Source organism: Scardinius erythrophthalmus (genome assembly GCF_964197995.2).
Source record: "Scardinius erythrophthalmus genome assembly, chromosome: 6".
In the NCBI taxonomy this organism is placed as follows: Eukaryota; Metazoa; Chordata; class Actinopteri; order Cypriniformes; family Leuciscidae; genus Scardinius; species Scardinius erythrophthalmus.
Window position 1 is genome coordinate 42,684,715 of NC_138226.1, and position 12,570 is coordinate 42,697,284.

The 12,570-nt window shown below is 37.3% G+C and overlaps 2 protein-coding genes across 4 annotated transcripts in view; one reads left to right on the top strand and one right to left on the bottom strand.

Moving 5' to 3' along the window:
* Nucleotides 1-7,897, top strand: cUnh2orf76 (chromosome Un C2orf76 homolog). Its single transcript, XM_081369606.1, has 5 exons — nucleotides 1-393; nucleotides 518-568; nucleotides 652-689; nucleotides 1,077-1,158; nucleotides 7,396-7,897. The coding sequence occupies exons 1-5, from the start codon at nucleotides 261-263 to the stop codon at nucleotides 7,470-7,472; spliced, it is 381 nt and encodes a 126-aa protein (XP_081225732.1). The 5' UTR covers nucleotides 1-260; the 3' UTR covers nucleotides 7,473-7,897.
* The window catches only part of steap3 (STEAP family member 3, metalloreductase), a 16,931-nt gene continuing 12,123 nt past the window's right edge, over nucleotides 7,763-12,570 (bottom strand). For 2 of the 3 annotated variants that reach the window (XM_081369602.1, XM_081369603.1), the window contains exons 3-5: nucleotides 11,692-12,219; nucleotides 10,683-10,847; nucleotides 7,763-8,763 (exon numbers count right to left, since the gene is read on the bottom strand). In XM_081369602.1, the coding sequence (XP_081225728.1) occupies nucleotides 8,491-8,763; nucleotides 10,683-10,847; nucleotides 11,692-12,219 (966 nt within the window). In that variant the 3' untranslated portion in view covers nucleotides 7,763-8,490. The remainder of the gene's footprint in view (nucleotides 8,764-10,682; nucleotides 10,848-11,691; nucleotides 12,220-12,570) is intronic. The other variant, XM_081369604.1, reaches the window with a different exon arrangement.

The window sequence follows — 12,570 nt, forward strand, 5'->3', positions numbered from 1 at the left end:
ACATGCTGCAGTTCTATTGCTCTTGCCTGATACTGCTGTTGCCTACGATCGATGCATCATGAGACAGGCAGCGGCTAGTTTGGTCTAGACTTTCACTTCTCAGAACATGCTGGAAATAAACGTTGAGAAATTGTTATTATAAAAAATAGAAGTACGCTAAACAGCGAAGTGCTCCTTGTTCCTATGGTCATTTACATGTGTGTATCTGCACGCTCTAACCCTCTGTGGACTCCGTGTAGTCTGGAGTGATTCTGCCCGAGATGATGTGTGATCGTGCGGTTCTGACGCTTCGTCTGGTTCGGTCCTTTGAGCATCGCAACTTTAAACCGCTGGTTTTCAAAGACGTTCATTTAGACCAGACGGTGGAGGAGTTTATTACATTTGTTAAGCAAGGTAGACACGATGACAACGGGTTGACATAATTCCTATGACTCGTGTTTATGAGTAAAAAGTAAATCAGCTATGCTTATTAAAAACATCGACAGATAATTAATAACTAGCACTTCTCTCTTTGAAGAAGTTTCAGCCAGAGCTGGATTGCCTCCACCCTTTAAGCAGTTTGACTATGGTAAGTCTACATTTGCTTGTTAATTTTCCCCAAAAATAAAAGAAGCAGTTATGCTTTAACATCCTTTTGTTGTGTTGTTGCAGATACGATGAAAATCATACACCAAGCACACGGAGCAAAGGTAACTTTTAAATATGATTAGCAATTTGTGGCATACATTATAATATTGATATGATTATTGCATTTTGGGAAAAGTACTTGAACAAGTTCTTCTGTCCTGAAGTAGAGAAGATTAAAAGATGGCGATCTCGATTCAAACACGATCTCATTCCTAAATATTCACCGGTTTTTTTTAACAACGGGTTAAATATGATAGTTTTTTTTCTTCTAAAATATGATGGCTTCAATTTACTAATTTCATGTTCTATTCCCTATTTATATCACAAAAATGTGGAAGTCTACCTGATTGATTAGAAACAATTTAATGGTGATGATGAATAGCTTATAAACAAAATGAGTAAATATTAACAATGATAAATATTAATAATATATTTTTTGATTATTTCAGACGAATGAGCTTGTAATGAGTTTGGAGGATGATGAAAAGCTGATTCTGCGTGATGGCTGCAGCTTACGAGCGTGTGGTGTTGGTATGTAAAAGTAATATTAGGGCTTGTTTTGGTGATGGGAGAGAAACTAAATTGGCGTTGGCGATGGACATTAATATATGAAGGCCATAAAGATATATGTTGAAGCTGCAGTCTGTAACTTTTTGGGGTTCAAAATGATCCAAAATAAATGTTTGAGCAAGTACATAACCAGCCAGTATTCAACACTCTCTGCTTGCCGTAGCTCGATTCAACACGGTAAGCTTGTGATAATGTTTTTAATTCCAGTGGAACTGGTGGATTTCCACGGGAAATAGAGCATGTCTTTGCGTCATTACTTCACATCTGTAGGAGTCTCGGCTAGTAGGCTATGAGTGTGAGGATGTTGGAGGTGGAGATTTATAGCCTTTTCTCACAGCACTTGATATTATTAAACTTATCAATTTGATGGCGGATCCAGAAAGGTTCAAACGACAATCACCAGTGACAACTGGAGATTTACCCGTTGTAAAATGCGAAAGACTTCGGACTTCGGAGGGGCTACAGAAAAAAAGAGACTGCAACCGGCCCATGCGAAAACAAGGATAAATATGCATCTGATTACAGATACGTGTGTTTGTATTTCAAAGAGAACCAGTTCTAAAGAACATTAATTTGTTGGTCCGACAAGTAGACATTAGACTGCACAGAAATGGAAACTGAACTACAGCCCTAATTAGGTAGCCCTAATACACATTAAATGTAGTCACGCAATGCTGATGTTGTTAACATTAACAATTTGAGAAAAAAGTATAATTTGCACGGTTTAACGTGATATGATAAGCGATCGTTAGATTTAATCAGCGCGATTTACTGCAATGCTTTTTTCCCCTTAGTTGGTCAGAACAAAAGTGGATGTTACTTACTTGTTCAGACAACATTTTCCGGTGAAAATTCTTATGTTGGTCATTCTTTCAAAAAGTAGAATCTGTGATTGTGAATGACAGTATCCACAGCGGCGGCGACTGACAGCCGCACGTTCTCCTCAAAACACTGGGTTCATCCGCGCTGTGCCGTGCCGAGGCACAACCCACTTAAAGTTGATAATTCCACGAATTACTGCAATTGCAGATTTCGAACACAGATGGCGACAAAGAGGAAAAACTGCAGACTGCAATCCAATGTTTTGGATATAGCCTAGGCAATATAGCCTACTAGCCGAGACTCTTGTGGACACCTGCGTAAATCCACCAGTACCACAGGAATTAAAAACATTATTACAAGCTCACCGTTTTGAATCGAGCTAAGGCAAGCGTTTTTAAACCAAAAAAGTTACGGACTGCAGCTTTAATTAATGTTAATTTATTACTATAGCAGACTATGGATTTAATGCAGATGGCATTTTTAGATTGGTAAGATTTTTAATGTTTTTAAAAGAAGTCTCTTCTGCTCACCAAGGCTGCATTTATTTGATTAAAAATACAAACAAAAACAGCAATATTGTGAAATATTATTATGATGTAAAACATAGGGCTGTGTATTGGCAAGAATCTGGCGATACGATACGTATCACGATACATGGGTCACGATTCAATATATTGCAATATATTTCGATACTGTGCATAAGGCGATATATTGGAATTTTTTAAAAGTAAAATATATTAAAATATTTAAAAAAAAGAAATGATGTGCATAAAAGTCAAAGAAGTTTACTTTAGGTAAACAATTCAGTACACAGAAAATCAAACTGCCAGTTTGGGCTTGTGGTTTACAGGTTCTTAGTGAGCAAATGTTTATATGCTCAAGTAGGCCATAAAAAAAGAAAATAGGTACATAGCCCCTGTCACAATACAAAACAACAACGTGAACTGGACGAAAATGAATGAAAGTGGATGAAAGTGAACAAAATAAATGTGTCATATATTGAAATCAAGTTTTATGTGATAAAAGATTTTAAAAGAACTGGACGCGCGAATGAGGCGAACCGCGCCGCACTAAACGCCTCGTGCCGCAGGACCTCCAGACGCGCGTAAACGCGTCTTTGCATTGACTTAACATTGCAATCACTCGCGCCAGATGCTCTCTTCGCGTTTGATGTGAACGATGCACGCGATTACATTTAGAAATAGACAAGCTTTGTTTCCAAATGCACCAAGCAAAGATATCCTTTCAGTTGTATAAACTTTTATAAAACCAGCCAATATAATCACAATAAACACATCCAAAATGAAATATTTAACATATAGGCTATATAACAACTGCACAACGTCTAATTTGTAAACAAAATGATTTACGCACTAAATCCAGCATAAACTCCGGCACAATTTGCATATGTTTAAACTCTCAAGGTAGACATCACATCCCGAACCTCACAGCAATTGGCTGCCGACTGCGTTTTTCGCTTGATATTTGTATAAAGGAACTGCCCTACTTTTTGACGCTCTCGGTCGCTCTCAACGCTTTCTCCGGTCCGCTGTCAATCCTAAAATGTCCAGTGGACACGCACCGTTATAGGCGAGCCTGGCGAGGACACTAGTGGTGCGTCTCAGCATAGCTATCTATTGGTAGGGATTTAAACAACATAAACGTGAACCACTGTCTTACGGTCTTACCATGAATATTTTTGGACGTAAAAAAAAAAAAAAAAAAAAAAAAAAATCGATATTGCGTTTTTGAAAATCGATACAGTATTGCAAAATAAAATATCGCGATACTCAAGTGTATCGATTTTTTCTTACACCCCTAGTAAAACAGCTGTTTTCTATGTGAATATATAGTAAAGTGTAATTTATTCCTGCAATCAAAGCTGAATGTTCAGCATCATTACTCCAGTCTTCAGTGTCACATGATCCTTCAGAAATCATTCTAATATGATGATTTGATGCTCAAGAAACATTTATGATTATTATCAATGTTGAAAACAGTTATTTACATTTTTATTTCATGATGCTATGATGAATAGAAGGTTCAAAAGAACAGCATTTATCTGAAATCTAAAGCTTTTGTAACATTAAACACTACCGTTCAAAAGTTTGGGGTCAGTAAGAATTTTTATTTTATTTGAGTTTATTTGAGTTAAACTGATCAAAAGTTACAGTAAAGACATTTATAATGTTAGAAAATATTCTATTTTAAATAAATGCTGTTCTTTTGAACTTTCTGTTCATCAAAGAATTTTGGAAAAAAAATTGTACACAACTGTTTTCAACATTGATAATAATCATAAATGTTTCTTGAGCATCAAATCATCATATTAGAATGATTTCTGAAGGATCATGTGACACTGAAGACTGGAGTAATGATGCTGAAAATTCAGCTTTCTTCTGAGGAATAAATTACACTTTAAAATATATTAAAATAGAAAACAGTCATTTTAAATTTACATAATATTTCACAATAATACTGTTTATTTTATTTTATTGTTTTTTATCATATAAATGCAGCCTTGGTGAGCAGAAGAGACTTCTTTTAAAAACAAAAAAAATCTTACAGATCTAACACTTTTGACCAGTAGTGTGTGTGTGTGTGTGTGTGTGTGTGTGTGTGTGTGTGTGTATATATATATATATATATATATATATATATATATATATATATGCATATAACCAAGGCCGGACTTACCATTGGGCTTGACTGGGCTCAAGCCCATGGGCCCCGCCCAATAGGGGGCCCCGCCCGTTTACGTTTGATTTTTTCAATAATATGTCAGTTATTTAATTTTTCATTTAAAGTTTGTTGATTGGTCTAGCATTGTTACCTGGCCCTGCCCTGCAATGAAAAATATAATTTAGGTTTGCTGATTGCGATGGTTATTGGCAGTTACGTAGGCTAGTGCCTCGTTTACTGCCGAACCGTTGAAAAAAACCTGTCTGCATTAGACAGTAGCCGCGTTTCCATTACCCTTCAAATTGCGCAAATTGAAATTGAAATTGAAAATAAACACAATGGAAACACGTCAATTTCGCAAAAACTCCCGTTTATCTAAAAAAAAAAAAAAATGTTTACGCTCGCATGAGGTGGTTTTTCAGGCAATTCGATAAAGGAATATTTCGCAAAACTGCAATGGAAACAGTTTTTGCGCATTTACAGTCACCTGACTTAGAAGACGCAGTGTGTTCGAGGTCCATGTATAGCTACGCAAATAATAATAATTTTATATTATTTAATTATAACATTTAATAGGCTATATTTAGAAGACGCTTTTATGCAAAAAAAGAACAAAGCTGAGTGTGGAGCGCGCACTGCATGGCACGGAGGCGCGGGCACGAACACTTGCATTTTCCTATCAACAGTGGAAACAACTTAAAATACTCTTATCATTTCTGGTCATACAGAAAATAATAATACATTATTCCCAACTACTTTTATTTGTGTAAACTCACAATAACAAGAAAACGTTGTGCTTTTGTAAAATAAAAGAAAACAATCAGACGCACTTTCATGATCTCCGTAAACTGGAGCTCGAGAACTGAAACAAAATATAGCCTGTGTAGGCTAAAGCTTGAAATGTCCACTTTAAAATGAACAAATTCGAATCGAAAGCTAATACCTTCTGATTAATCTGTATGAAATGTGCATTTCTCTCTAAAAGCGCATTTGCTTAACAGCGGAGATGGAGATGTGACTTTAGCCAAAGCAATGGTTTATTAATAATATTAATGGCTCTTCTCATTCAGCACTGCGGGAAAAACATCAATTTCAGGTTCTAATTTGGCCTTTGAAACCAGTAAAATCGACATGTTTTCCATATTAATTTGTGAATATTTTAAATGTTTAATAAAGGGGCAAAAAGTCATAAACAAAAACCTGAAAATTCGTCGATATTTACTTTTTTGCGCAGCAGCTGGTGTAGCCAGTTCAAATTAAAATGTTGGTGTTCAACTTTGCGCTTTAAAAAGACAACAACCGTTCATTTTTCGTTTTTCAATTACGGGTTAAAAAAGGAAAAACGAATGGACACAAAATAGCCTACATGGATCGGTTGGACAGAATACGAGACAGAGTTCTTCATTAAATTCATAAAAGAAACAATAATTAGCCTATAGGAATACTGGATTCTAAATCTCAAAGAAATGCCACAATCAAAACACATGTTTTCCAGGTAAATAAGTGTTTTATCCTCATTCTGACCAAGACATTTGTGCATTGCAATATTACTTTGAACTTTTTTAATCATTATTTATTTATTGGAAAAAACTTTTTCAAGCTTCAATCAGTGGTCATATAAATAAATTATTACGTTTTTTAACATGTAACACTGTCTATCTATGGTACCAGTCACCTTTTGAAAGTAGTAGCTTAGCACTTCAAATAACGATTGGATCGATTATATTGTTACGCCACCAGATGGCGACAAATGACTTTTAAAAAAACATTTGTCATTGAATCGTTCATTCAGGAGATTCGTTCAAAAATGCTGATTCATCCATAGACATCATATAGGTAGACGCCCTATCGACCGCTACTGCCTATTGGCACGGACGAGCCGTGGGGCCGCCATCTTAAACCGGTCAACCGCTCCGCTCAGTGTAATCTGTTTGCCAGGTGTCAATTGCACATTTAATTAATCATATCTCACTGAATACCGAACCGATTTTCACGCGGGTTTTTTTGCTGCAAACGTCATACATGTAGCTATGATACAGGACACATTGAATATTTTATTCACAAAATACAATCAATAGTACGGTAATGTTAAATGTTAAATCTAACTTGTGAAAAGTAATCCCAGAGCGATGGTCCGCCGATTTGAGCAGGAATATGCTGCACAGTGCTCTGGCGTCTACTGCTGCTATGCAACGCAAATAGGAGTATGACCGGTTTAAGATGGCGGCCGCATTTTTTGCGCCCAGCGGCCAATAGGGCGTCTAGCTATATATGATGTCTATGGATTCATCTATGAAACAAGTGCATTTGATTGAGGAATTGAATCATTCATTCAAACCCAAGTTTTTTTTTTTTTATAATTCAGATTAATTAAACATTTTTAACAGACTTCAGCAATTAACATAAATTATGTTATTTTGTTTAGTTGTTTGTTCAGAATCGTGATCTCTATTTTTATACTCAGTTTATCCAGAATTGTGTAGCTAATACATAGCTTGTGTATGTATCATTTTGTTCTATTTAAAGTAATGTATAGAAGGTAGGGCCCGAAAGTGACTCAAGCCCAGGGGCCCCCACCACCCTAAGTCCTGCCCTGCATATAACAAATACAAAATTAAACCTGTCCACTTATGGTAATTGACTATTTGTGTACCTACTGAAATCTTGATTTCAACACCTTTCATCTCTTCACAGCCAATGAGACAGAACTTGCCTTCTTCAAAATGGCAGACTATGAACAGTTCAAGGCCAATCCACAGACAGAATGGTGATGGCCATCAGGACTCAACACCAGAGGCGCTTCTTTTCGGCTGTGACGTGGGATTGAAACATCTATTTTAATTAAATCTATAGCTTTACATTTTATATTGTAGTCTTACAATTCAAATGTTGTCAGCACAGTTTCAGATATGCAATTTTGAGTGGAAATATTTTTTTGTTTGAATATTCTTATGTAAGAATATTCTTCTTTTTTTTTCAGAGAAAAATGTGTGTGTTTACCAATTATTTAAGTTTTTTTTTTTTTTTTTTTTTTTTTTTTTTTAGTAAAAACAAATCACGTACCAGAAATCTTGTTTAATTTAAATTACACATTGGAAGTTGTTTGCTGTTTTTGTTAAATAAAGTTGAAGGTATGAATCATGCTTTCACAACACTAAAAACATTATTGATTGAAAGTTCAATTCAAAACTTGTTTCCAGTACAATATCCACAATAACTTGTTTATCAGAGTAAAATATGCAGTCCATACCATTTTGGTATTGGATTTTTGTGTGTGCGTTTATAAACAGGCATTCAATTTTTATTTTTTTTTACATTTAATTACAAACTGTAATTTCACACAGGCTTCGTTTACAACAGTTTACTTGCATTAAATGCAATGCGATTTTTGTCATTATTAGTACTCAGTATAATGTAGGCCTCCCTGTTACAGATGGAGTTTACACAGTAATTGGCCCAGAGGAAGAACAACTGAAGTATTGGGATTTGGTAATAATATAAGGCACACATTAAGTCCATTCAGGGATTTGGAAAAGTTGAGTCAGGAGTTATTTGAGGCCAGAATACCTCAGCACGTTATCACTTTCAGGCTGACTTAAACTAGTCAGAGATTTTGACAAGTCCTAAAATACTTTATAAACATTTTCCACTTTATATTCAGCCCTTAGATGTTTTAACCTGCATATTTAAACTGTTGGCCACTGCATTGCCAACTGTATATCCGTTTATCCCTTCATCCTGTAATAAAAGTCCTCCTTATATTCCTCCTAGTACTTCTTTCCAGACTTCCTATGGTATTCCATTATCCGCCTCATGGTGAGTCTGTAAGACTGGACAGTTGCGTTTGCTCTCCCATCCGCGGCGGATTAGTGCCAGTCTGGTGGAGATGCATGGGAGCAGCAGAAAGCCACGGCACACCAGAACGATGCAGGGCAGAACCACTGCTAACACGGAGCTGGGTGGCATGTAGAACGGATACGCCTCGATGTGAAAGGCAAAATCCCAGCCAAAGAAGAGCGTGTGCATGAGGGACAGAGTCAGAGCAATGTAGCCCAAACCTGACTGAAGGAAGAAGAGAGACAACACTTAGTTCAAGTTTAGTAAATGTTAAAAAGCTGTGTTTGTGCTTGTAGGTTGAATTTTCATTTGCATGCTAATCAAAGACATTGCTAAAATTATGTACATTTACATTCAACTATCAGTCAATTAATGCGCAACAAATCGTGCAGCATGTACTTTGGTAGTGTAACAACCATACTTTTGGAGTTGTGCAACTCTGCCCCTGCAGACCCAGTCCATTTCTCACTATGCATTCTTGTGCGATCTTGCGTCCTTGTGTTCTCGTTCTACGTCATCATCAACTGTGAAAGACTGATTCAAATACTCCAAAACGCAAGTACAGAGGAGGCTTCAAATTACCTAGATGTGTTCTTGATATTGAGGATGTAAAAGATAGAGATAGAGATAAGATCGTACCGTCAGAAATCCAAAAAGTTGATGTGGATTGACAACGTATGGAAGCCTTTGAGTTTTAAACATCTCTTGTTCTCAGTTAACATAAGAGATTCCCGCTGCCAGATCAGAAATGTGACGGCTTGTGGAAGTAAACGTGTAAGATTTAAAAGAATCTTAAAGTGCCCCTATTATGGATTTTTGAAGTAGTGTGTAACACATCTCTAAGTGAATGAAAACATCCTGCAAAGTTTTAAATCTGAAAGTGCACCGTATATAAAGTTATTGTCTTTCAAAAGTAAGAGTCAATGAAATTAATCGTTTAAAACGAGTCAAAAGCCGTTTCGTTGTGACGTCAAGACGAAACATTAGCATATTGCCCACCCATTTATTGCGCGTGCAGAGTCAGACACTAGGGAAAACGTGAACCTCAAACCTGCAGCTGATTCCTGTGGAGACTGGATAGCATCATGTCCAGATTAGCCTGCTCTTAGTTTTCATTGATGACTGATTATTGCTGTGTTCTGACCTGTCCTGTGTCGTCACTCGTAGGTTTCTGAAGAGCATTTTTCCCGTTTTCCCTTTCCCGTTTTAAACGTGTTTTGTGTGTTTTTCGTGGTGTTCACGCTGAAAACAAATGCTGCTGCTCAGTCTTTTTGCCACTCAGTGAGTGTAACCGCAGTCACTCCGGCTGACGGTGACGTCACGCATATCCTCTATACAGAACCTTTTACATCATGGGATCACTTTATGGATTTAGTTTAATCAATTTTAATTAATTGATAATTTTAATTAGATTTTGTCAATTAAAGTAGTCGATTGCCGAGTTCACGCGCGTGATCATAGGTAACTAAACCTATGCGCGTGAACTCGGCAATCGACTACTTTGGACTTCAACCGAAAACAGGATGTAAACACAGGTATTTGCGCTGGCTTAAATAACATCATTTTTATACATATCTTTCACATCTACTGCAGTCAGATCCACTCGTGTTCACTCTGAAGGAATCACTCACATGGCTGTGCACTTGTAATGACACATCAAGGATGTTAAGAGGCTAAAAGCAGGTTTAGTACTTGCCCCATTGAAGTCAACAGGGTGCAAATTTTAAAAATAGAATAACTCGGTGTAGGCAACACTGATTTTTGTCGTTGTTCTCTGTATTGACAGCACTCCAAATGTACAAAAAAATTAGCTCAGTGTTAAAATTGACCGGAGTTCTTCTTTAAACAGCTCAAAAACATTCTTTATCTCTAGAATTTTTTTTTAAATAATCCATTAAACATGAAAGTATTATGCAATAATTTAAGACCTTTCTCTGGCCGACGGTGATGTCATGCGCATACCCTCTATTTAATACCCTCTATAGTGTGCGCACATAAACATCGCATGCGATCTTCTCGTACAGTGTGAGTTGGTAACCTTGCTGAAATCGCACTGTGTATGCCCGCCTTGATCCCAAATGTGTCCTGTTAATGTGCCTCAGGAGCAGGGATGGGAAACACCTGTATGGTATGCATGGGCTCACCTGTACAAAGGTAAACTCTCTCCAGTTGAGGGTGTTTCCCACTGAGGGAAGGGAAGTGATGGCCAGTAAAGAGAGGACGCCCAGACCCAACACTCCACAAGAGAGGTACAGCTCAGATCGCCAAACTCCCAGCTCATCCCAGGGCTCCTCTACACCTGCTTTAACCTGATATGTCAGACAAAACATAGCATACACTATGCTTTTGGGTAACCCTTTAGAATAATGGCCCGTCATTAATAAGTAACTATGCAGGACTGATGAGTAGTTCTACATTAACACTTCAGCTACTACTATTATCTTATATAGGAACCAGGTTAACTAATCAGTAAGTAATATCAAATTTAGGAGATAGTTCCTTATTATATAATCAATAATAACTTAATGAGATTAGCCTCATTAATAACTATTAACTAACTTACAAATTATAAAGAGACGTCTGAGTGTCTGAGACGTAATCAGTCATCATTTTTAATCTGAATAAAGTCATAAAATGCATCACTAATTACTCAAGTACCTAGTCACTCACTATGCAGGAACTACTAGTGATCTGGACCATTATTTTTAAAGTAAAAAACATCTTTTTCACTTTAAAATAATGGTCCAGATCACTAGTAGTCCTTGAGTACACTTGAGTAATTAGTGATGCATTTTATGACCATGTCAAGTAAAATAAGACAATATTGCTAACATCTAGTAATTATTTATAATTTGTCATAATTACCTATTAGTTCTTAATGATGCCAATCTCATTATGTAATTATTGGTTACCTAATAAGGAATTATCTTAGTCCTAAATTCGATATTACTTACTGATTAGTTAAGCTTGTTTCTATATTAGTTAATAGTAGTAGCTGAAGTGTTAATGTAGATCTACTCATTAGTCCTGCATTACTTCCTTCATAGTTACTTATTAATGACGGACCATTATTCTAAAGTGTTATCTGCTTTTGTTAGGCATAAACTAAACATCTCAAGATCTTTACTCTCAGGCTGTTTTTTGTTTGCGCACCTGTCTGTAGGCAGTATTGACGAGCCTGTGGAGTGTAATTCTGCGCAGCGGCTGGCAAAGGCTGTAGACGCCATGCAACGCTGCACACAGAAAGCTCAGCAGGCCCAGTTGTTTCCTCCGCTGCAACCAGTTGTCCAACCATGATGGGAAACGCTGGTATTTGGTGCCCCTCCAGAGCTGCAACCAGGCTGCAAACAAGCCTGGGAAGTAAACAAGTGCCAGGGTCACCAGGGCCACTGCTGGCAGGCTCTCGTTCACCAGACCGAGGGCGAGGCGGTAGAAAGCATTGCGTCCTTGTGCAAGAAACGGCAGCAGAATTCCCCGCAGAAAGCCATAGCCATAGAAGAAGAAAAAGAGGAGGAAGGTGACAACGATCGAGCCACTCCAAGATGGGAATAGGCGCAATGCTGCTACCTCAATTTCTCGGGCAGCGGACAAGCCGCCCATATCCACCGGGTGGAAGCCCATCTTCCGGGCCAACTCCACAACTTTCCTCTTCCCCTCTGTACTGTTACTGCAGATCAGGACCTACAGCAGTGAAAGGTACAAAGAAAAAATAATATTTTTGCTGCTTGTTCAAATTGCTTAATTAAAATTATGTCATTTTCGGTCATGAATATTTTTCCGCCATTTTGAATTTTCCGAAAACCAACTTTTTTGAACTCGTCCCAGACAGTTGCTCCGATTTTCAAGAAAATTTAACCAGATCATCTTCAGACCATGCCGACAAAAAGTTATGGAATTAAAGGTGATTGGTCAAAACCATCTCTAATACGGTGCGAACGAATTTTACGTAGTGCTCGCGGAAACAGACGTAAGGCTGTATCTCCGCAACGCTTTATTGTATTCAGACCAAACTTGGTACAATATCATCACAAC

What these genes read in the sequence shown, in the direction of transcription:
- cUnh2orf76 (XM_081369606.1), top strand. Translation starts at nt 261, where the DNA reads ATGATGTGTGATCGTGCGGTTCTGACGCTTCGTCTGGTTCGGTCCTTT. An exon ending in CTTTAAGCAGTTTGACTATG is followed by an intron (nt 569 to 651) that starts GTAAGTCTACAT and finishes GTGTTGTTGCAG; the next exon opens with ATACGATGAAAATCATACAC. An exon ending in CTTACGAGCGTGTGGTGTTG is followed by an intron (nt 1,159 to 7,395) that starts GTATGTAAAAGT and finishes ATCTCTTCACAG; the next exon opens with CCAATGAGACAGAACTTGCC.